Source organism: Apis cerana, linkage group LG1 (assembly GCF_029169275.1).
Source record: "Apis cerana isolate GH-2021 linkage group LG1, AcerK_1.0, whole genome shotgun sequence".
NCBI classification, from domain to species: domain Eukaryota; kingdom Metazoa; phylum Arthropoda; class Insecta; order Hymenoptera; family Apidae; genus Apis; species Apis cerana.
Window position 1 is genome coordinate 15,131,130 of NC_083852.1, and position 24,214 is coordinate 15,155,343.

The following is a 24,214-nucleotide window of genomic DNA, read 5'->3' on the forward strand; positions in this document are numbered from 1 at the left end:
TATTGTATAAAATATCTTTTAAAAGTATTTTTTTTCTTTTCTTTAATCAATTGAAACGAATAAAAAAATATTGTTAAATATAACATTTTATATTATCAATATTTAAAAACTTGTATCAATCATTAACATTTAAAAACATGTATATTTATAAAATAATTATAAATAAATCGAATACATTGTAAATATATATATGTCTAAAATTCAGTAAGTTACAGTTAATGTACATACATTATACTTGGCCTTAATTAATCAAATTGCTAATGGCGCTGAGCCAAATGCTATTTATTTGGCTTGTAATCAAAAAGATATTCAACAAATGTCATACATTTACGCTTGTCATTCGAAAAATTTTTTCAATTCAATCTTTAAAAAATTAAAATAATACAAAATTATATTTCTTATAGGTTCTTATTTATATGTTATTTTTTTACAATAATATAAACCATCTTAAAATATATATGTATATATATATATATATATTCTTTATTGTTTTTCATATATTTTGTTTCCTATAAGCTATAAACAAAACAAAAAATTAAAATAATTTTGAAAAAAGATATCAACATTTAATAGTTTTTTATATCCTAAATTCTTGTCTTATTATAATATTATATATAATATTATAATATTGGATAATAAAATAAATTAATCTCAGATCTTTTAATCATTACGGAATCAAAGATTGCTTAATTTTTTTTTTTATCTAAAAATATCTAAAAATAGCTATAATGAAAATGCAATATCAATAATAGAAATTCAGGATGTTTTTGGTTATCGAATTTTCAAAAAGTCCCGCAATATACGGCCCTCTGCTGGCTGTGCATCCTTGCGTGGCATAGCTCTCCAGTGAATCTATTTTAGGGAACGACAGAAAGTTAAGATTATTTTAGTTACATTTTTCACCTCCGATCTAGAACATAGAATATTTAATATCACGATGGTTGAACTGATCGATTTTCGGCAAATACCGCGTGTTGCATATGTTTCGAAATTAAAGATAAATATTTAAGAAAGAGATTGAGATTAAAATTAGAAAAAAATATCACAATTATAAAATAATTATATAATATAAATATTAGCTCATTTCGTCTAAAAACTATTATTGGAAGATGATTTGTTCTTTTATTCTTCATCAGAAAACGAAGAAGAATGTATACAATCTTGATTTTCGTAATTCATCGAAATTTATATCTTTCCATATATTCGTTATATAAATTATATATGTGAAATTTTATCTTCTATGCTCAAGTGTCATTATATGTTAAAAATATCAAACATATTGTGAGAATGTGTTCGCAATGATAGAGTGGAACTTTAATCGGTATTTGCAAAAAGAGATATATAAATTCTAATATTTTGATATTCAAATTCGTTCTCGATCGATCGATAAATCTTCATCATGGATGTATTTGGACGAAAAATGTCCAATTGGAACGTATTAAGTGTAGAAACCGCTCTTCAACAATTGAATACTTTCGAAGAGGATTCCAAGGACTTTATAACACGTTCAAATACGGTAAATTATCAAGGAACAGAATCTCTCATCATAATTACAATTTTAAACAAACTTATTATATTGATACTCATACTTTTTTTTATATTTGTGATCACTGTGCTGATTAAAAAAATAGCAAAATAACATCTTAAAGATGGATTACTTTTTTCTACATGATATTGCTAGAATGTACTTACTAACGCCTTCCATCTATTCTTATCTCGTTTGACTACCTGACTGCTTGCTCTTTATTTATAACTAATTAAGCTGCACACGGTTTGAAATGAATCTTAGAGTGATCCAGTCAATCAGAGAACTCTTGACAAATTGGTTCTCGAACCGGGAGCATTTCTTAAATCTTTGCAATGCTTTAAATTTTTTGAGTTAAATTTACGTTGACATGAACAAATTTACTTTCCCGTTGATCTTTCCCGTATCCGATACGGTTTCAATAGTTTGATACCGATCACGAAAAGTGCAAAGTGATTTTTTTTTAGATTAATCGTACAACTCAACGGATAATTAATTGTATGTACAACAATGAGCACCTGGCACAAATTGGACGTGGAATATGCCACAAGTGCTATATCTAGAGAGGATATCGGTACTAATATTTATCGAAAAATTGTGTCAAAAGTGGTAATTATCTAATTAAACTGTACCAATCGATAATTTTATTTTATCAGTTTGGAAAGTTTCGTAATAACTTTGTAATCGTAGTATGCAATTTCATAGATTTTTCTAAATCTGCAATCTTCTATTCATGTAAAAATATTCGTCATTGCATAATTTGAAGAACAAACTATTTGAAGAAGCTTCGAGTAATTCGATTTGTAAAAAAAAAAAAAAGTAATTAAAAGGAGATGTTATCAATTTCTGTAACAATATTCATTATCGCAGAAAGTCATTCATGACCTTTGTGATAGAAAGTGAACAAACAAGAATTACAAACAAGAATTGTTAATTATATGAAAAAGGAAAAAAATTCAGACGTAGTATTTATTCCATCTTGTTATTTAATCGAAACAGTCGAGTCTTTAATATCATAATGTAATAACATCGATAATCAGATAACAAGATTCAAGTGTTTTATCGAGAAAAATGATTTAATTTTTTGTTGTAATGCTTATTGACAAAACTTAAAAAAACTTAAAAAATCGTTGATTAAAAATCTTTATATCTTTTATCCTCTGAAATCAATTGAGATTGGAATTAAAAATAACATAGAAAGATAACAGTGAATACATCAATAAATATTGAAAATTTTGTCGAATATGCTTGCATAAAAATTAAAAATAATATCAAATAGAAGAAACAAAACAAAAATTATGGAACAAAAAGTTAAGAAATATATTTTAGTTGAATATAATCATTTTTACACAAAAATAGCAATAATTTGTAATTTTCATGCAAATAATAAGATGTAAATAAGATGGTTTTATATATTATAAATTATAAATTATATATTATATTTATAAATTAGATAACCTTTGAATTTGATGATAACATTTATTTTTCATTGATTTGATTAATCGAATACAAAATTCCGTATTCCTGATTTATTGAAATTTTATTGATGATATTTAATTGATGCCAATTAATGATTAATTCTCAATTAAATTCAAATCTGGGAATCTTGATTATTTAATTACATTCATATTTTTTCCTGTAAGAAATGTCTTAATTAATTTAGAAGAATATTTTAAAGCATTGTTTCATTTGCATATAGCAATATATAAATTTATATAATGCGATGATACACAAAAAATAAATTTATCCTATTTTGTTTTGAGAAAAAAGTAAGAAACACATTAATGTTAGATTGTTATTGAATAAATGAAGATGACAATAAAATTCAATTTATTAAAAAATGATTTCTGACTTAATATAAAAATAAAAATAAAAATTATAAAATGTTAAGAATACAGATTCAATCTTATGTTTTATTAATCGAATGAATGTTACAAATATCATGGAATCATGAAAGAAATTATTCAATATTCTCAATATTATTGAATAAAAATTACAGACATTTACATATTTTTTTTAAAAAAATGATTACATTATTTGATTAAAATATGTTTTAAAGAATTAACTTTTATCTTACAGCTTTTATTTCATTTTTTCGATTCAATATTATCTAGTCTTTATGAAATCGTATTCGAAAAAATGTTTAATATTTATTGATATATAGATTGTTATCTTTCTATTTTATTTTTCTTAATCTCGATTTATTAATCTCAGAAAAATATGAAGAAACTCGAATAGTTTCTTAAATAATAGTTTTTTAACTTTTGTATATCTTTGTACAATTATCACGTGCATGAATTTGTTTTCACGTTAAGTCTCGTGTCGGAGAAGTTCCAAGTCTTACATCAACTAAATATCATTTTGGCAAATTTCTGAATTCAGATTTCTAGAAAATCTGTAACATTTTATTATCTAACAAAATGATTGTCTAATATCTTATAATGATTGTTCGAACAAAGTAAAAAACAAATCAAAAGGTACAAAAAAATAATTATATTTTCTTTGATTTAGAGAAGAATGAAAACAATTTTTATCCATATTAAAGGGGAAATAAACGCGTTTAAATATTTTTAGAATTGGTTTTATTTTATTTTTTTCATTATTCATGGGACACTTTTGAATCTATTTTAAACATCAAAATAAATAGTTGTTATATAAAAATATTGATTGAAGCTTATTTATTAAATTATAATCAAATGAATTTGCGTTACACGAAGCAAAATGGAAATAAATTAAAATTATTCTGTCTCTGTTTTATGTATTCTCTTTCTGCTTTATTTCTTCTAAAGCAAATTCAAATTGCTCATATATAATTCATAATAAATAACTCTCAACTGATATTTTTGTATATCAATTTTTATGTTTTCTGGACACGATTTTTCAAGAATATACGAATTATAATCATTATAATATATACATATATTTCATATACATGCAAAGAGTTCTAAATAAAAGCCATAGCCAGATTCGCGAATATTTCTTAAACTTTGCCCAAAATTTGACGTTTCACGGGAACACAAGGAAATGCACTTTGGCTACAGGTGACGAGTTTAAAATTAAAGCTGAGACGGACCTTCCAAGTCTTATATTTAGGACGACGCGCAGGCGCGATCCTATTAGAAATCCCGTGGAAGACTTAGAACTTCTGATTCCTTGGAATCCACCAAGTATCGCAATTTTCACGAATCACCGAGCAAATATTCTTTCTTCCCTTTTCATATCGGTGTGTTATTCTTTCGGTGCAAAGTTCGATTCGCGCTCGGTTTAAATCGAAAGTTCATCCGATAGATCGCCTTGTCAAAGTACGCCTCGTGATAACAATTTTTCCCAAAAAAATCATCATCCTGTTACGAGTTAGTTATAAAAAAATAACAAGATGGATCTCGGGGGTGTCGATGTGTGGGGTCAAATTGCCGTGGAAACGTCTCAGATGTTTGTGTCTGAGGGCGGCGTGGTTAAAAGTCGTTTCGCTGGAACAGTAAGTAATGAATTTCAACGAAGAAATTGGGGAGAAAAGATTAAGTTTTAGTTTTGATCTTCAAACTGTCTGACGTAATAATTTTTAATTAATCATTTATTTCTCATTTTCTCATCAGACGATAGAAAAACTTCCGGATAAGGTGTTGCTGAATATCTTCAGTTACCTATCTCATCGCGAGATATGCAGAGTAGCACGTGTGTGCAAGAGATGGCGGCAAATTGCTTACGACACGCGATTATGGAAACACGTATCTCTACGACCGGAAATTAGTGGATTGCACGTGAACTCGTTGGATTATCTACTTCACTTAATCAGGTAGAAAATATATTCTTGTGTAAATTACAGGAAATATTTGTTTTTTAAATCAGAAGTATATTGTTAACATAACACGTAAATATTAGCAATAAATATGATAGATCAAAGCATAGAACAATCTTCTTTGATACGTTTCAGCACACGTTTTGGAGCTTCGTTGAGGTACATTGAACTGCCGATCGAATTGATCACGCACACGGTTCTTCATGAACTGGCAAACAAATGTCCTAATTTAACTCACATGCTCCTCGACTTTTCCACTGCCATGCAATTGCACGATTTTTCAGAAATGCAAGCCTTCCCAACCAAGCTGAAGTACATGTGCATCTGCTTGTCAGAGGTAATCTTCATGGAGGGTTTTATGAGAAAGATTTATAACTTTATCAATGGTTTGGAGATTCTTCATCTTATAGGTTCGTGTCTTGAATAAATTTCTATGATACCTGTTTGAACGAGAAATTACACGTAATCTTATAGGAACGTACGAGAAAGTGGAAGAGGAAGAGGAAGAAATTTACGAGGTGATAAACGTGCACAAATTAAAATCGGCAACTCCCAATTTGCGAGTGATTAATTTATATGGGATCAACTTCGTAGATGATTCGCACATCGATGCATTTTCTTCCAATTGCATTCAACTCGAATGTTTAGCCGTGAATTTTTGCGCCAAAGTCACTGGCTCGACTATGAAGACTCTATTCCAAAGAAGTAGAAGATTGAAATGTCTTCTCATGCAAGGAACAAGTGCATAGCCGAAATTTCTGTCAAACTATAATTTCATTCTCAATCGTATAAATTTGAAAAAGATACTACGAATCTTTTACAGATCTCCAGAGTGAATACGTGATGCAAGTAGAATGGGAAAAGTCGAGTATCCAGGAACTTGATGTGACTGCAACGGATTTGTCAACGGAATGTCTGATCGACATGTTAACCAGAATACCAGGCCTTCGTTTCTTGAGCGCAGGTCAGTTGAACGGCTTCAACGATAGCGTGTTAAAAGCCTGGGCCGAGGCTGGAAATCCTCGAAACCTGATCGCTCTGGAGTTGGATAGTTCCGATAATCTGACCGATGATGCTCTACATAAATTTTTATCAAGATACGGTCATCAACTCTGGGGACTCTCCTTATCCGGCATGCCTCACATCACCGATCAACTATGGCAAAGCGTATTACCTATATTGACCAATGCCAAGTAAGATGTGCATTTGTTGTGTTTGAACACGATTCAAATTAAATATTTAAAAAATTAATTCTTTTTTAGAATTCTCGTAATGGGAACGGTAGAAAGGTTAGGCGTGAATATTCATGTGGACCAATTGATGGACGGAATTGCTAACAATTGCCCAAATTTAGAGAGGTTAGAACTTCGTTGGGATCCAGAGAATCTCCGATTCTCCGACAAAAGTCAGAAAGCTATAGATATACTACGTGTAAAATGTATTAAATTACGGTGTTTAAGCTTAAGGTAAGTTTGCAACCAGACGAAGTTGAAAATGTGATAATAAATATGCTCTATATTTATGGAATGGGTTTTGCATGCGTTCGCAGCGATGGAAGATACTATGAAATAGTTAAGGCTAATTTCGAACGAGCTGACAGATTGACGGTTGTTCGCACAACAACGTGTTGCCGCGTGTCTAATTACTACCTCTTAGCCAATTATAAGGATTTAATTTTTAATTAATTTTTATAATATATATATTTATAATACGATGATGTGATTCATAACTTTTCCAAAAGATCGAATTATCGAAACGAATATCGAAAAGGTGATACATTATATTTTAAATATAGTAGATATTACGAAATATATATTGTTCATCATAAATTTTTTGTTCCAGTTAATGAACCATGACAACTATGAAATGGAACAAATTATCTTCGATTACTTGATTACTTATATACCTGGTATTACTGTAAGAAATCATGCGCTAAATAACAGATATATTTTTTTATATTATTTTCAAGCGTGTAATACATGAGTAAATAAGTTTATTTTGAATCTTAAAATTCAAATCATTTGATGACATTAGTGTACTAAGAAAGGGAAAAAAAGCTAAAAATAATGAATCGATAAAAAAGGATAATTATGTGATCAATGAAAACCATTACGAAAAACCTTGACACTTAAAAAGACAAGAATCCATTGTATCACAAGATTCATAATTAATCGACACATTGTCATAGAAAAAAGTTTGCCGAGAGTAATAGGCGAGCAGAGGTACGCATGATACCTGTTCGTGTGGTATCGATTATTCGTTAATTTATTCAAGCAGCTATATAGACGACGACGTTGCACTGGCCACGGCCGGTCGGTCGATTCGCTCGATTTCATTCTCTAGCCACATGCCAGACCCTTCGTTTATATGTTGTATTATAGTCGACGTAGAACCGTCGTGGCCGACACGACTTTTCGCATGATAATCCGAAGCTTTTTGTATCTCGTCGTATTTCTTCCTCTCGCGCTCCTTTTATCCCGATCTTCCCAATGTCTGACATCGAGGAGGAGCTAGTGGTAAGAAAACTGAAGATCGTCCTTGTCGGTGATTCTGGATCCGGAAAAGTGAGTTTTCTAATGTGTCCAAAATTTAATTGAAATCTAAAGAGATAACGTTTGTTACCTTCTCATTGTTGCATTTTCATAAAGAAGAAAAATATCGATTTGGTACATATAAGAAGGATCGATGATTTAAATTGTTTCGAGTTCAGTGTGCCTGAGCTTCAAGGGAACTAAGCAACGTATCGATTTATTTTTTCCTTACGAAGTGGTCAGTGATACTAGACATACATCATTAGACATACTTTTGCAAAACAATAAATATTTTATAGTTAGCAGTTAGTTATATTATTTATGTTTATTTTTGTTGATTAATAAACATTCGGTTAGAAATTTTTGTTATTCGAAGCGTTGTATATCGAGAGTAGTAAATTTCTTATAATTGAATACAGTTCAAATTGCATATTCGTGACTCAAGTTATTTTGCATATATATATATTTATATATATATATCTAATTCTTTCTCTTGCCAAAATTCACTCGCATTTTAATTTCTAACTTTATTAGTAGTTCTCAAACAATTACTCGATGTATTAATATCTAGAGACAAGCAAATCGTTTCTTTCTTTAATTAAATTATTCTTTGAGATGATAGTAATAATAATAGAATAGCAATTCTGAATAATTGAAATTCAAGGATTCCTGTTTAGACGAGTATCGCTCAGAAATTTTGCAATAACGAGTTCACGAGACAATATACACCAACATCTGGGATTGACTTCTTCCTGAAGAACATCAGTGTTGGCTATTATAAAAACGTTAACCTACATTTATGGGATGTCGGTGGTCTAGCGCTACATGGAAACATGTTGGACAAATACGTTTTCGGCGCTCATGTAAGAAAAAAGGAATGCGTCTAACAAACATTCCAATATGATATCATAAAAAATATATGGATTATAATTTTGTTCTTAAGGAAAAAAAAAATATTTCTTTCAGATCATTCTTTTAGTCTACGATGTTACGAATAGTTTCAGTTTTGAAGTTTTGGAAGAATGGATAGATAAAATCAGAAAATTAAGCAGTAATTATGAGGAAACACCATTGATGGCTGTAGTTGGCAATAAATGCGATATGGAACATCAGAGGACGGTAAAAAAAGATCGAACACACAAATTTGCCGCAGACAATGGATTTCCGTCTCATGATGTTTCCGCTAGAACTGGTGAAGCGGTAAAAAATTATTTAAACAATAAAAAAAACGTTATCCTGTTATCTGTTTTAAAAATTGATTTTTGTTTCAGGTTTCTTTATGCATAGTGACTTTAGCTGCGCAAATCTTGGGTGTTCGATTAACGAAAACAGATCAAGACTATCACAAACCTATAATAATTGCGGAAATAGGTGACACAGTAGACATGAACACGGTTCAAAAAGTTGTGAAAAGAATTCCCACAAAGAGACATACTCAAATTCCTTTTCATCCCCATTTTCCTAGCTCGAAATCAGCAGTTTGCGTGTTACAGTGAAAATTATCACAACTAGAAGTGATTTTTATAATACAATATTTTTTTCACGCACAGTTAGATTTTGTACAAAATAGAATAGAAACGAAAAACATGAATGACGTGTACATAAGATGTTTGAGCAAATATTTTTCGCTACTTTCTTACTATTTCTTATTACATAACATAAGAGTTCACAATATTACTTTGAGGGGCCAATACAATAAACCACTAGTGTCTTCTTCATAGATTTAAAAACAAATTTATTTATCGATAAGATCTTACTACTTAGGATAATATGGATCAACGTAACAAACGTTGTTAAAAATACTTTTACAATAATAGTAATATTATTCATTATAATGATGTACATATACTGTTGATTGAATATATGCTATGAATTTGTATTCAAATCTTTGATGATTTTATAAATGCTTATGGAAAGATTCTTTAATATTGAAAATTATTAGTTAAGAAATCATGATATAAGAAAAGTTCTGTAATTGATTATAAATATTGTAAGATTAAGTAAAATATTATAACAGTTTAAAGATCGAGAGAAAAATTATTCGATCGTTAAAGAAATTGTAGATGTATTTCTATTTTTATAAACTATTGATTCACTGATTTTTTTCTATATCTAATTATTAATGGCACTAATCATGCAAAACAATACTAAAACCATATACTAAAACCATAAACATACAAAACAAAACGCATACAACGAGACAAATATTTGACAAATAAGAATAAGTAAAACCGCAGTATGTGCGTATTAAAATAATCATTTTGAATGAAAAACATATAAAATATACATAGAAAGCATTAAAGTTAAAATTTGAATTTTTTTTGTTGAGAATTAATATGATAAAATAGTATATAATATTTTTCATTATTCAAACGATATTACTAATAATCAAATAATTAACTTTGGAATTAATTCTTAAATTAACTTCATTAAATATATATATGATATTATACATATTCTAGAAATGCTAATTAGAAAATTTTTGTTCGCTTGTCAATTATAAATTATTAAAAACTTTTATACGAATGTTTAAATAAATCAAGAAAAGAAATTCATTTTTCGAAAGCAAATGAACGACATTAATTTACGGACGGTGCAGTCGATAAAATTTGATGCACTTCAATTGAGATATAGAGCGTATCCTATATGTTAGACATATGGTGCAAAATTATAATTTTATAGATTCTATATACTATGGATTATTTATTTATTCCTTTAGAAAAGAAGAATTCCAAATATCTCGATCAATATATCGCTTCTTTGTTTACCTAGTGCGATCTTCAGTCTCATATTACATTGTATGGAAATTATTCGTTTAACTATAAATCAGATTTTGTTAATGGTCTTCTTGGCCATATGTTCTTTTCTAAAATTTTTTCTTTAGCCTCCCATAATTGAGTTAATTTCTCATTTAACGGATCAATATATGTTTCTATCCACTCTTGTATGGTATAATTATCATATATATTTTCCATAGATGATCTTATTTCTTTCTCAATATACATTATTTCCATCTTATATTTATCCAAATCAGCAATTGCTCTTTCTACATGACTAGGATTTGAAAATGCATATTTTAAATTGTATGATTTCAACCATCCTTTAAAGGTATTATCCTGCTCCATTTTATTGACTTCTTGAGTCAAAGAAAACAATCTCAATGTGGCAGCATAAATAGATACACCATGGTAATTACATTTGGTCCAACCATATTGAGGTTCTGGAATATTTAAAGAAATGATACCCTCACATTGTAAAGCTTGTAATACTGAAGTAGGTACTTCTATTGGGAATCTACATAAATCTGGAGCTTGTAAGATAGCTAAATTTACAGCAAGTGAAGGTATGGCAGATGGTAAAAGTTCACAAAGTACGCTGAAATGATCATATCTTTGCCATCCAGTTAAAATCGCACCCTTAAATCTAATCTGAGTAGAATATCTATTAATAATTTCTAACCAACGTTGATGGTTTTCTATATGATAAGCAATATCTGTATAATATCTATCTGGTGCAGTAGCACCTTTGAAAGCTGTAGCAATCCAAATATTCTTCCAAACTGATGCATAGCTTTCCCACAATTGATCTGTTAATGATACTCCAGGATCAGTAGTATATTTCCAAACGACAGGTTCTACCATTAAATGTAAACCTCTGTCTATTATTTCTTCAGATGATATTTCTCTAAATTCATCATCCCACATAAGAACTGTAAGTTCTGGATATTTATTTTTTATATATTTTGCTACTTTTGAAACATGATCCAAGAATAATTGTTTTTTACCCCATTGTTTTTTAATTATTATATCTGAACATCTAGAACATTCTCCTATTTGATAAACTTCATCAGCTCCAATATGTAAATGCTTTATATCAGGATGCGCTTCTATTATTTGATCTATCATTTCATATATCAATGGAAGAGTTTTATTATATGTAGGACATAAAACTTGTGGATAACGTGAAACTTCTCTATAATCTTTATATTTATCTAATTTTAGAACAAATTCCATGTGACCAAAAGTTTGAATCAATGGTATAACTATGAGCTGATTCTCATTAGCTAATTTTTGAATGTTAGTAATATCTCTCTTGGTATAACAATTACCTGCACTGATATTTTGTATTATTCCTTCAAAAGGAAACATATCCTCATATTCTATAAGTATACCAGTGGCACCTAATTTTTTGAGCAAACGTAGCAGGTACTTATAATAACTTGCTTTTGGAGGAGCACCCTTTAAATCCAAATGTACAATTTTATGACCTTTGAACAAGGGAACTTCTATACGTGATTTACCATAATTGAAATCACTGAATATCTTGCCTCCACCACTTTTTAACTTTCCCATTATATGAGCTTCTATTTGTTGTTTTCTGGCAATACTAAGAGGATTCTCTGTGAGATCACTCAATGGATAAACTTCTTCGATTTTAAGTCGTGGACTTAATTTATTGGACGTAATGTCCTTGACCTCATTACCGAGAATATGATAAATAATAATCAATAGAGTGAAACTGATCATTATAATGATCATTAAAGAGGCTCTGCCTCTTAGTCGTGTCATGATTGTCAATCCAGCAGAACATTAAGATTAATTTATTATTATTTATATTTAATCGAAGCTTTTGTTCTTTATGGCACAATTCTTAATGAATGTCGATTTCTTGTACCTAATACTGTTTTTAAGCTCGTAATTCAAATTGAACTTACAAATTACAATATGATTTCATTATCACAAAATAATATAATAATTTTTAGTTAACTGTTTCGCTATGAAACAATATAAATTTTTTCTTTATCACAGATGAAGGATAGAAATAATAGATAATTGTTTCTGCTATATATATATATATATAGTAATAAATGTTATCACTATAGAGAATCAGGCTAGACAACTGTTAATGATATAATTGATATGAAAATTAATATGAAAATTACAATATATGTTGCATTAGTCTAATAAAATTTTTTATATATCTAATTTATACATATAATTGTATATTTTACTTAAAGAAGAGACAAAAATATCATAGGAACATTTTCAACCTAATATGTATGTATCTCTATAATATCTCTACATTATTGTTAATGTTATACATACAATTATTGAATATTATCGCAAATGTGATAATAATATTCTTTAAATTGTATAACATTTTTTATATTACACAAAATACTATATTATTTATAATACTTTTATTAATTGTAGATTGTATAAAACTTTTAAATCAATAATATTATTTAACTTTTCAATAATAAAATACATAATTAATAAACATCATCTTAATATTTTATAGAATAATAGAAAATATTTTATATTATTAGTAAAGAAATATTAATTAACAATTCACATTTATATCTTTGGATTTCGAGTGAATATATGTATATCAAATCAGGGCTGCCACTGTCATACGTTTAATCTATAAATAACAGCTCATCATTCTGTACTGAATTTACTTAATGAAATCCAGAAGAAGCATGATAATTTGTGATGATGTTGAATTAAAACAGGTATTTACGCTGCAATCTTATTTGGATTCTTCAAAATATTCTTTTTAAATCATTGATTTATCGTCGAGTAAAACGTGTTAAGATAAAGCACTAAATTTGATCAATAATTTATGCATAAAATAACGTTCATTAAGCATATAAAATACAGAATGAAGATCTACTCGAATCTAAGAATGAAAATAGAGTTCTCATATGTTTAACAAGAAAATAATCAAAGACGAGCGAAATCGGAGAGGCTCGTAGCCGTGTAATCGAATCCTTAGCAGCGAAATCTTAAATCCTAGTCCTTTATCTTATTTCCAGTTTCCGCGAACTGTACAGCCCACCCGTTACATACTTAATGAACGTGACTCATATCTCTTTAGTTATGACGAGAGTAGGGGAATAATTCTAGACAATAAAGCTGTTTAATGATGCCACTCTACGGGAGTTTAAACCATACGCTTGGAATAACGCGCGTTTTGCGATCTTTACGATTCTAACTTGTTATAATATTCAATGTGATTAATTTTATATACGCATTATATTTGTAATTTAATTATTATTTTATTTTTCCATAATGTATTACGATATATATATATATTAAAAATAAAAATATAAATATAACTCTTTTCGAGAAAATATTATTACCAATGTTTAAAGAAAAGTTAAATTTTGAATTATATTGTTATTATGTAGTCAAGCTTCGATATTGTAAACCTTATATAAAGAAATGTAAAGCTCTCCCGTGATCTTCATTCTTTTAAGTATGAAAATAAATTTTACGATCATACATAAATAATATTTAACTGACATGATAAAATATCTAACAAATATCTAAAAATGATAAAAGTACTGGATTTTTAAAACTGGAGATAGAAGAAAAATTGTTTTTTCGAAATAATTATAACATGTTATCATTGATAAATGATAATAAACATGTGCTTTGCTGAAAATAGTTTAATTCTTTTCCATTTTCTTCCATTAATTCGAACTGCAAAAGCGTCAACGCGCTTTCATAGCAACCGAATCGAGACAAAGACTTAGCTTCAACGATTATTCAGAAATCATGACTCAAATCCACATATGTAGACGCTGTATCTATATATTTATTCAGTTTTTTTTTGCGATTGTGCTTGCAGCTGTGTAAAAAAAAAAAAACTGTATCGGAGGGAAATCACAAAAATGAAGGGTAATAATATTGTTTCGTTAATGCACCTGATTTCTGCATACTTTAACGAGTACATAATATCTGCATATATTTGGGTTATCGATCCAGTAAACTGAAACTCGAGAGGCAAAATCTTTGTTTTGAAACAGAAGTTCAATACGTTCGATTAAAATAATTACGTGTAAATATATTTCTTCATATTATGCTCGATATTATTCGACGAATATAATTTTATCAGTTGCCCTCCTCTGTTTTAAAATTTATCAAAACTGTTGCGCGAAAAGCACCGAAATCTGTTATTCGCCTTGGTATGCATAAAGTATACATTTAATGTTTGTCAAAGTTGATAACACAAGCAAATCGCGGTGAATGTCTTTGACGATCGTTTTGATTAGGCAACGTGTCAAAGACAGCCGCGTACCCGGTGCACATTCCCTTGTGGAAATTCTCGATCGTGGGCACATATACATATTACGTGTTTTCGTGTTTCAAAATACACATAGGGATATGTAAGTATTACATTCTCAAAAGCCTTTCCAGGCTGACAGATCCGGTGATAAGGCGTATTATTAAGGAGAACTCTGCTCGATGCACTGAACAAGAAACGGCCAATTACGCGAGAAAACGTTTCTTCGTTCGTTTTATATGCTATCAAAGAAGTGTCAGTGAACAGCCGTCTTTGTTAGCACTTTACAGAGCAACAAGAACAATTAATGGATCAATCGAAATAACATAAATCTCAATACGCCAAAGATAATTTAAAAAAAAAAAAAGAAAAAAGAGAGAACGGCAGAAGAGAAAGGAAAAGAAAAATAGAGTCTTTTTATATCAATTGAATTCTTGACAATTTCATTTCTTCTTCAAAAATGCATCGCGAAATAAACAAAAGAAAGAAAGTAAGTGTGCGTGGCGCGATTTTTCGCTGACAATGAGAAAACCTTGCGGCCACTAACGCACACATAACGACGACATTCATTAAAGGAAGGGCACGCACTCTCGGGATCTTTCGACTTGTCTGCAACCTCCTGAGATAACGTGACATTACGGTCAGCCGTGCGAGCAGTATGCGCGCGAACGTCGAAGAACGCGCACCTTCTTTCCTCTTTTCTATCGTTCTTTGTTTCATCGTTCATCGAGTCCGTTCTTCCGTTAAAAAAAACTCTTTCCTCGTCGTAAAATATTATTTGATATATATGATATAATTTCTAAAAATGCAGTGACGTGTCCAATCGTGATACACGCATATCGATCAAATATACAGTGTCGAATTTCGCAGTATCTGTTAAAATAAGTAAGTTTGTAATCGTAATATAAGCTCTTTTCCCTCTCCTTTTCTCTCTTCCTTCTATCTATACCGCGTAATTCCTAACACGTAATCGTTCCCACTAGAAGAAGAATGTGGGAGATCGCGTCCAAAGGAAAGTGTATACGGCGCAAAAAACATCATTTGACAGTACTTCAACATCCACCAGCGCGAAACAGGAAAAGTGAAAGGATTTCATAGACTTCCCGTGTAGTCGATCCGGCACGTGATTCTGCCATTCGTACGTGCAACCGTAAAATTACTGTTCAACTGTTTTCTTGACCGACTTTGAATCCCCTCTGGGGAAAGGTTTTATAATTCGGCGCGAACGGTTCGGCAACCAGATCGAGAGTGAAACGAGACGCGTGGACCGAATTGAATCGATCTTTCGTTCTAATTTAATCGATTAACGTAAATGGTGAAACGAATATACGAGGTGATCGATTGAATCGCAAGTGGTATGCACGCACGGAAAAGTGCAACGATCCTACGTGACCATCGACCTCCTGTATTGAAGTTCGCATGACACGGCACGTTTCGAATTATCATTTTGCTCTTCCTCGACACGGTACGTCCGTTGTCGCCGTCCGAGTTCGCCAGACGCGAAGCTTGAATTAAAAATAGTTGGGAGCCGGTGCAAAAACATCTTCGATATTTCCATAAAACCGGTGGAAACACAGATTTTCGTAAATTCAATTACTCGTAAATTCAATTATTCGATAGTATTCGTCATTCGAATATTTTCCGGATAATTCATAAGCATCTTCACCTGTCGTATTGTTATAATTCGTTAGCGTTAGAAATTACCAAGTAGCATTCATAATAATGATTCAACTATGCCAACAAGTTAGTCAGAGATCAGTGTTCGATCAACCGCGGACGATAAAGATATACACGTTGTTGCCTGCGGGAAAAGTAACAGTAAAAAATTTCTAAAATCTACAATCTACGAATTTAACGAATTTAGAGTCGTTAGGGGGCTTATCTAATCCATTTATCGATAGATTATTCGAGAATTTTTCTAATAACCGTCGTCCATGTCGTGCCATTTACGATCGTTCCCGACGTAATTACGACGCATTCCAACGAATTAACTTCGAAATATTTGCGGGAGATATCTGGCTGCCTCCCACGAAGACCGACGACACGTGTCTTCGTATTCTTCACGGAGTCGTAAGTGAATACACGTTTCTCCGTTCCTCTTTCTTTCTTTTTCTCTTTTTATACGTGACTATCAAATCGAACTGGTGTAAACAAAGTAATATCATTGGAAATTCGATCGGGCAACTAGCTAGCAACATCAACGATGGAGTTCAGCACCAATGATAGGGAACAATTGGACAATGACGTAAGATGTACAGGAATAACATTTAAAATTCGAGGAGTGGCCATCGTGTTAATGCCAATTCGTCTGATTGGAATTGACATGTTGCATATTGTATTTCATCTACACTGATCTGTGCTGCGAAACTGCCTTAAGCCGGTATATTCCTATTTCCCTCCCCCCTCTCTCTTTCTCTCTCTCTCTCTCTCTCCTGTTTATTATCGAGAATTCATCGGAGAAACGTAAGACTCGGCGAAGCAACTGACTTTACAATTACCGGTAACTTGATTCAGGATTCGCCGGACGTAGACATTTATCATTTCCCGGTAAGTTCGCGTGGCGGTTCGGAAAGCACCTTATCTTCCCACACCGGGTACTTTGCGATTCGTGGAATCGAGATTAGTCACGAATACATTTTGACAGAGCGGCTATTTCTAACGCGGCTTGTGGCTACAGGGGGTGCGACCAATACAGCGTATTTTTAGAAAACGATGTTATTAACCCTCTACTGTTCGAGTACGCTTCGATATAGAAATATCGTTTCACAACCCATAGGATCGATTTTGTATGTACGTTCGTATACACGAAGCATTTATTCTTTATCGCTTCTTGTGGAATATATCGAGTTATCCCCTTCCCTAGAAGAATTGAATCTAGCAAGAGTGATATCGCGCTGACACAATGCACGCTCATGAATCTCTCTTCGTCGGCAAAGATGAAACGAATATCTCTGTCACACGTACATATATAAATATTCCAGGCCTATAACGAATGTATTGTAATATTATTGATTCGAATTAACAGTTATTTCTATCCATATATCGATTCTGGAAATTCTGGTTGATCGTCGAAAAGACGAGGCTCTCGTGAAAGCAGATATATCCCTTGTTCGCAGAATATACGACATGAATAAAACGGAACTGAACATCGTCTTAAGCGCCGAGCCGGCGAGGACATCCTCGAGCGTAATTCACTCACACATTCCTGTGCCGAGGATATCGAATGCAATTAAAGCTCAAGAAAGGTGTCCTCCGTCCCGTAGAGGGTCCTTCGAAAAGCTGTCCCGAGGAGTGTCAGTCGCCGCTCAAAGGGCGTCCTTCGAGAAGCTCGACGCCTCCGTTCAGCAGCAACGGTGGAGGAACAATAATTTGTCGAGCTCGAGTATCGAGATGCGAAACTCGGCTGAGAAACTCTCCTCCCAGACCGGTGTTAATAGCAAGACGAATGAGCTGGTCGGTGTCGTGAAATTGAACAGGAGCAATAGCCTGGAGAGCAAGTGGAAGAACAAATACGAGGAGTCGGAGAAGAGAAGGAAATTGTTGCTACAGAAGAGCGAGACCGGTAATTAATAATTAGTAATAAGTTTCGTGGCGTAATGAGTGTTTGTATGGGGCCGCCTAAAGTCGTTAGGGAACTTTATTATGATTCCATTAGTCATCATTAACGAAGTGACGAAACACGGTTTCTTCCCTCCGCTTTCGAGTATTAATTTGATTAAAACAACTGGGATAGGAGAGAGATCGGTAAATATAGAGCTAACTGTGTTTCAACAACTTTCTTTCGATCCATCTTTTACGAAGTTTTATATTCCTTTAAATTAAAATGGAAAATCATACATGTCTTTTCTCTTTTATTCTCGTGATTTCGATTGAAATTTCGTTTCTTCCACATTGATTTATTTATTATTGCAAGAAAGATCAATGTGCAATGGATCACGTAAAATAAGAATAATTTTATATATAGCGAGAGGGAAGTGGTTAACGTGATTGTAGTTCACGGCCAATCATCTGTAATGCAACTTAATTATTATTCGGTTGTGATTCACTCTTGCATGCAAAACGAATTCTGTGACGTTTTCTTGCTCACTGGTCATACGCGGTAGAATTATAAATTAATCGAAATAAAATAAACTTATAGTCAGGGCCCCGTGACGTATTTATATTCGTGAGCGCATTCACAATATATGAACTTCCTACTGAAAAAAATACTTTTCTCGTCGCAGCAAGTAAGGAATATGCGGACTTGGAGAAAAAATATCAACAATTGCAGAGACAAAATGGTACTTTGCAGTCGCAAGTTCAGGAAAAAGAACAGAAACTTCAGAAATTACGAACAGGTAGTTATAATTGTATATACATAATTTCCACAAACATGTTTAAAATTTGCAATTTTTCTTAAATGTATAAATTTTCTTTCAGTGTCTGAAGCAGTGTGCAAAGAGTACGAGCAATTGAAGCATCAATATGACGTTGAAACTGGTGCTATGCATAAAGCTATGCAACAAGCGTCACAGGTAACCTTTCACATTTTTTTTTTAATTAATTAAAATAATTAAATGAATGATAGAATTCAAGAGAGTAACGTGTAATTGAGAACTCATATGTTGGTTGAGATATCATTGAGAAGATGTAAAATTTGGAATACATGTGGAATGTGTTCGCATTATATTTTTTTGTATAACGTGACTGAGAATGAAGACAATCGTTCGAGGAATTGAAGAATTGTGAGAACATCGTTAAAGAGTTAATTAATTCGGGTCAAAGTGAAGAGATATTTTTTTTTATGAAAATCGAAAGTGAATGCTGTGAAATTCTTACTCTATAATTGTATTTCTTATTTAATATCTTATTTAATATTTTTCACAATTTCTAGAAATTAATTGTAATACGATTGTGCATATGACTCATTGAATTAAAATCGAATTTCAGTGGTATAGGCAAAATCGCGAATTGAAAAGAAGATCACAGATTATAACACAGAAATTCTTGCAAACAAATCCGGAAGATTCGTTGGATCTTGAGTTATCGGACGAAGTTGACTCGAATTTCGAAGATTTCGATCAGTTGAGAGAAACGGTGAAAGGTATGTATGGAGAATCATAGCTTACAATTTTAATTATGTTAATTATGCAAACTATTTATAACAGTGGAATAATTTGCAGAATTAAGTAAAGAGATAGCAAGGCTTCAGACAGAATTGCATTCCGCTCGTCTTCAAGAATTTGAAGCTCAAGAACAGGTTACGCATTTGACCACGCAGTTGGACGAGGAAAGAACTCTCAGGCAAAAATGTAAAAAAAAATATCTATATATTAAAAAATGTTCAAACTTCATTTAAACTTAAAACTTTATCCATTTAACGATGGAATTTTCCAATTAGGTGAAGAGAAAGTAAACGAGATGAAAGTTCAAAAGGACAACATGGAAAGGGTAACAAAGATGGTTGCGGAGGAAGTGCAAGCATTGAAGGCGCAATGCGATCGTGAAAGGGAGAATGCGAAGATTATGAAGATAGAGGCAGAAAGGGTAAGATCGATTGGTAGACATTTTAAGACGTAATTGAATTTAAATGACACTATTACAAAATATTGCGTTTTCGATACAGGTGCAAAAAGAAAGAAATGTTCTGGCTCATCAGAGTGCACTTTTGATGGCGGAAGTTGGCGACGACCCTAATGGAAGATTATTAACTGTTCTTCAAGAAGTAGAATCTTTGAAAAGATTATTGGAGGAGGAGCAACAGAATCATGCCTCTCAAATACAAATGTTAGAGGAGAAATTGGAGGAGAAAGAATCTAACGTCGAATTCGAAATAGTAGAGGAAAAGTTAAAGCTGGCCGAGTCGGAACTGGAAGTTGTAACGCAAAGGGCAGAAAGGGCAGAGAAGTCAGTGGAAACTCTGGAAGGAGTGGTTCAAACTTTGAAGGCAAAAATCAGTGAACTGGAAGAGAAACTTTCCAGGCCACCACCACCCCCTTTGCCTCCACCTCCACCACCACCAATGTTCAACAACAGTGGACAATCGTCGATTAAGTTGCTGACGAAAGAAAAAATGAATTCGGAACGAAACGCGGTGACTGATATGGAAAATATGCTTGGAATTACGAAAAAAACACCAACAGTTGCGCAACAACCTGGTAATTATATTTTAAATTTTAATTTGCTCAATCGTGTTAAGTGCATTTAACGTATAATTCAAAATTTTTATCTATTTCAGCTATCGATGATATTATTAATCAAATAAAAGGTGGACGATTCACATTGAAGCAAACAGATGTAAATTTTTTATATTATTCTGGAAATATTTTTATATTCAAAACTTATATTTCTCAAACAAAATGATTTATTGCAGAAGCAAAGAGAAGAGGAAAGAAGAAGACGACAAGAAGCGGAAAGCGCGCCACCAGCAGTTTCAGAAATGTTAAATATTTTGGGCACTATGAGACGAAGAGCTAAGCCAATAAAGCAATTATTGAAAGATTCACCAACATAAAAGTAGATGCTGTTAGTAATGCGAAAAATATTTGTTTGTAACTCTCAGGCACAAGTTACATGTTATTGTTAAAATATTAATCGCGATACATATTTTTTTTAAACAATAATTTGTTTTATGACTCTACTGTTTATATTATTTATTTAGTAAGACAATAAATTTTTTACGATTGAATAAAATTAATATGTGAATTCGTAATTGAATCGTAAAAATTTAAATATTTTTAAGACGGGGTTAACGGATAAGTGATGGGAAACAGATTGCAGTAAGCAGTATGAAAAGGTGTATTATAAAAAGCTGATTACATATACTGTATGATACAATAGTTCATTGTACAATAGATTGTCAAAGAAATTATCTTTGAAAAGCGTATACCTTCCTTTAATACACCAAAGGAAGGATTTTTTTAGGAATATGAATTAATGTTAGTCTTTTAGATTGATTAAGAAATATGGTTTTTTATTTTGTCAATAATTGATTGCAATTTGGTAGCTTCAAACAGAAGAACTCTTCTGTAAGGTATCATTTCATCATCAGTTTCAGTCCATGTTCCAGACAAACCACTATCTGATTCTTTTTCAACAGAAAATTCAAAACTTATTGTTGCTTCTTCTGCAAAAATTTCTTCTTCTGGATTGCTCCATAGAATAGCTGGTTCTTCTGTATTATCTCTCTTTTTATGTTTCAATTTTTTTTCTAACTTTTTGTCTTCTGTTTTGTAGAGTTTGCATATTAATATGTAATATGAAAAATTAAATGGCATTTTCTTATTATTTGCTCTTTTTATCTCAGAAATTAAATTCTCTAAAAGTGGTACAGATATTTGTGCTGGAATATTGACAAATCTTTCATTAATTAATAAACCTAATGCTTCTGAATCATTTTCAAGAACATCTTTTATCATAGTATTTGCTGCATCAGTTGCATGTTCATTTGCCAATTGTCTCAATAAATCCCTAAGTTGTTGTATACAAGGATAATTCTAAAATAAATTAGCTTATTAGTAAATAATTTTCACATTAAGTAAATAACATTATATTATATGTAATATACTTACTTGTCCACTAGATAAATTAATTACTGTAGTAATACCAAAAACATCATTGATATCACTGTCTTCATCATCAGACTCATTTAAATCTTCCGATTGTTTAACAACTGAACCTACATAATTTTGAGAAATAATTAAATCTGTGAGACCACCTAAATCAATATGAGCTTTTAAAAAAAGTTGTTGCAACAGAGTCTTAATGCCATGATAATCTGGATCCAATGGGTTTCTTCCTTCAAAATCTACTTGAATTTCCATTCCCTAATTAAAAAAATTTTATATTTTAACAATTCTATTAATATTTTATGCTTTTATCATAATAAGTTATTTGTAAAATATTAAAATATCAAATATTAAATTTATTTAACTTAAATGAATGAAGCACAAAAATAAATAATCCATTTTTTTTATATTTTTTAAATTTATTTATATTAAATTTTGAGTAACAATTTTTAGCACAGATGTTTCTATCACAACACTGTAATATTTAACAATATCTTTATGGAATGACAGCTTCATCAATTATAATCAACCAAATTAAGTAAGTGTTTTTTACAAAAAATTTTTAATTACAATATATTTAATTATTATATTTCATTCTTAATAAATATATTATTATTATAATCATTATAAAGAATGATTTAAAATAAAATTAAATCCATGACCGCGTGCTCAAAAATAAGGTTAAGATTAACCAATGACGTTTTACATTGATTCGTCTGACTTAAATTTCTTACTTGTTCTTCCAATGATTCTTTCTCATTATCCTCACTATTTGATGAATTGTGATCATCATCGTCGCTGCTTCTATCTTCAAAATTTCGTTGAACATCGCGTTTTTTCACTGGCGCAGCCATTATCATAAACTGACTAGCTGACGGTTCTGCCGAACTTAAACCATGTGATATGCCATGTTGCCAGGCGTAGGTGTAAGGATAGTAAGGATAAAATGTATAGTGAAGTATCATACCAGATGTACGATTGTTAAAAAAATTGTCTCTATGAATAAAGTGTAAAAAAATAATATAGTTAGTGAATTCAAATTCCCTGTGGAAAAATATAATTAGCGAATTAACAGTGTTAGAACTCATATAGCAAATGAGATGAAAGGAAAACAAATAACGAATAGGAGATTAATATTTATATAATATTCATTAATTATATTATTTTCTCCCACTCTTTTTATAGAAAAAGAATTTTTCTGACAACTTTAACTATACATAAATAAAAAGAGGAAAACTGTGATATCAAATAGATGTCAAACATGGCGACATCGTAATATTATTAAACAAATATTTATTAGGAATCTTTATAATTTCAAATTAATGAAATTTATATATATGTATATAATTTTTACGCCAATAAATTTTTTCATACTTTTTTTTAGAATTTTTTTATCTTATTTTTATTTGTAAAAATACAAAAAGTGATTTCTTTATATGGAAATTCAAGAAATATTTTAATAACAAAATATCTGGTTGCTTATTATCAGAATTGCTAAAAAATTCTCTCTGGGAAGAACAAGAAACAGTATAGTTAAATAAATAAAAATTTTTTTAAAAAAAGATAGTAATAACTAGAGAGAAAAAAATAATATAATTAATAAATTAATGGCATTATACTATATATATATTCTAGTTAAATTAAAATTAGAGAATAAATGACAGGTGACAAGTCCAATAATTAGTTTACTAATTTTTTTATATTCTTTCTAAAATTTTTCTTGATTGTTATTTTGTTTAAA

At 30.8% G+C, this 24,214-nt stretch overlaps 5 protein-coding genes and 1 long non-coding RNA gene across 13 annotated transcripts; 3 read left to right on the forward strand and 3 right to left on the reverse strand.

The window, feature by feature from the left end:
- Positions 1-893: 893 nt before the first annotated feature.
- Positions 894-7,335, forward strand: LOC108003607 (F-box/LRR-repeat protein fbxl-1). Of its 6 annotated transcripts, none has more exons than XR_009830263.1 (8): positions 894-1,516; positions 5,122-5,321; positions 5,460-5,734; positions 5,799-6,065; positions 6,148-6,517; positions 6,587-6,790; positions 6,874-7,094; positions 7,167-7,335. XR_009830263.1 is itself a non-coding variant. In XM_062076533.1 (7 exons), exons 1-7 carry the CDS (start codon positions 1,400-1,402, stop codon positions 7,007-7,009), a joined length of 1,569 nt encoding a protein of 522 aa, XP_061932517.1. In that variant the 5' UTR covers positions 894-1,399; the 3' UTR covers positions 7,010-7,153. The 6 variants fall into 6 exon arrangements, 3 of the variants coding, with proteins under 3 accessions (XP_061932517.1, XP_061932533.1, XP_061932527.1); XR_009830271.1 differs by lacking the exon at positions 894-1,516 and adding an exon at positions 1,710-2,134; XR_009830269.1 differs by lacking the exon at positions 894-1,516 and adding an exon at positions 2,236-5,003.
- LOC133666309 (uncharacterized) lies at positions 7,301-8,082 on the reverse strand. Its single transcript, XR_009830322.1, has 2 exons — positions 7,947-8,082; positions 7,301-7,874 (listed from the first exon to the last, which is right to left on the reverse strand). It is a non-coding gene; the product is annotated as an uncharacterized LOC133666309 (long non-coding RNA).
- Positions 8,083-8,583: 501 nt separating this feature from the next.
- LOC108003608 (ras-related protein Rab-28-like) lies at positions 8,584-9,954 on the forward strand. The gene is made up of 3 exons (XM_017065976.3): positions 8,584-8,718; positions 8,822-9,055; positions 9,127-9,954. Exons 1-3 carry the CDS (start codon positions 8,689-8,691, stop codon positions 9,349-9,351), a joined length of 489 nt encoding a protein of 162 aa, XP_016921465.2. The 5' UTR covers positions 8,584-8,688; the 3' UTR covers positions 9,352-9,954.
- LOC108003605 (hexosaminidase D) lies at positions 9,576-14,300 on the reverse strand. The gene has a single exon (XM_017065972.2). It carries the CDS (start codon positions 12,421-12,423, stop codon positions 10,675-10,677), a length of 1,749 nt encoding a protein of 582 aa, XP_016921461.1. The 5' UTR covers positions 12,424-14,300; the 3' UTR covers positions 9,576-10,674.
- A 574-nt stretch (positions 14,301-14,874) lies between these two features.
- Positions 14,875-21,602, forward strand: LOC108003617 (shootin-1). Of its 3 annotated transcripts, XM_062076522.1 has the most exons (11): positions 15,511-15,811; positions 15,910-17,171; positions 18,043-18,488; positions 19,150-19,263; positions 19,346-19,440; positions 19,856-20,009; positions 20,089-20,217; positions 20,307-20,452; positions 20,532-21,063; positions 21,144-21,202; positions 21,279-21,602. In XM_062076522.1, the coding sequence occupies exons 2-11, from the start codon at positions 17,146-17,148 to the stop codon at positions 21,417-21,419; spliced, it is 1,842 nt and encodes a 613-aa protein (XP_061932506.1). In that variant the 5' UTR covers positions 15,511-15,811; positions 15,910-17,145; the 3' UTR covers positions 21,420-21,602. The 3 variants fall into 3 exon arrangements, with proteins under 3 accessions (XP_028525364.1, XP_061932506.1, XP_016921502.1); XM_028669563.2 differs by lacking the exons at positions 15,511-15,811; positions 15,910-17,171 and adding an exon at positions 14,875-15,029; XM_017066013.3 differs by lacking the exon at positions 15,910-17,171 and having other exon boundaries at positions 15,513-15,811; positions 17,952-18,488.
- A 77-nt stretch (positions 21,603-21,679) lies between these two features.
- On the reverse strand, positions 21,680-23,944 carry LOC108003618 (protein BCCIP homolog). Its single transcript, XM_017066015.3, has 3 exons — positions 23,208-23,944; positions 22,477-22,731; positions 21,680-22,401 (listed from the first exon to the last, which is right to left on the reverse strand). Exons 1-3 carry the CDS (start codon positions 23,559-23,561, stop codon positions 21,862-21,864), a joined length of 1,149 nt encoding a protein of 382 aa, XP_016921504.3. The 5' UTR covers positions 23,562-23,944; the 3' UTR covers positions 21,680-21,861.
- Positions 23,945-24,214: the final 270 nt, after the last annotated feature.

Bases quoted from the DNA above. Each gene is read 5' to 3' on its own strand.
- LOC108003607 (XM_062076533.1), top strand. From the start codon at position 1,400: ATGGATGTATTTGGACGAAAAATGTCCAATTGGAACGTATTAAGTGTA. The intron at 1,517-5,121 runs GTAAATTATCAA...TTTTCTCATCAG, and splicing joins TTATAACACGTTCAAATACG to ACGATAGAAAAACTTCCGGA. The intron at 6,518-6,586 runs GTAAGATGTGCA...ATTCTTTTTTAG, and splicing joins CCTATATTGACCAATGCCAA to AATTCTCGTAATGGGAACGG.
- LOC108003608 (XM_017065976.3), top strand. From the start codon at position 8,689: ATGTTGGACAAATACGTTTTCGGCGCTCAT. The intron at 8,719-8,821 runs GTAAGAAAAAAG...TATTTCTTTCAG, and splicing joins AATACGTTTTCGGCGCTCAT to ATCATTCTTTTAGTCTACGA. The intron at 9,056-9,126 runs GTAAAAAATTAT...TTTTTGTTTCAG, and splicing joins CCGCTAGAACTGGTGAAGCG to GTTTCTTTATGCATAGTGAC.
- LOC108003605 (XM_017065972.2), bottom strand. From the start codon at position 12,423: ATGACACGACTAAGAGGCAGAGCCTCTTTAATGATCATTATAATGATC.
- LOC108003617 (XM_028669563.2), top strand. From the start codon at position 14,890: ATGTCTTTGACGATCGTTTTGATTAGGCAACGTGTCAAAGACAGCCGC. The intron at 19,441-19,855 runs GTAACCTTTCAC...ATCGAATTTCAG, and splicing joins CTATGCAACAAGCGTCACAG to TGGTATAGGCAAAATCGCGA. The intron at 20,218-20,306 runs GTAAAAAAAAAT...TTTTCCAATTAG, and splicing joins AAGAACTCTCAGGCAAAAAT to GTGAAGAGAAAGTAAACGAG.
- LOC108003618 (XM_017066015.3), bottom strand. From the start codon at position 23,561: ATGAGTTCTAACACTGTTAATTCGCTAATTATATTTTTCCACAGGGAA. The intron at 22,732-23,207 runs GTAAGAAATTTA...TTTTTTAATTAG, and splicing joins AAGAATCATTGGAAGAACAA to GGAATGGAAATTCAAGTAGA. The intron at 22,402-22,476 runs GTAAGTATATTA...AATTTATTTTAG, and splicing joins TTAATTTATCTAGTGGACAA to AATTATCCTTGTATACAACA.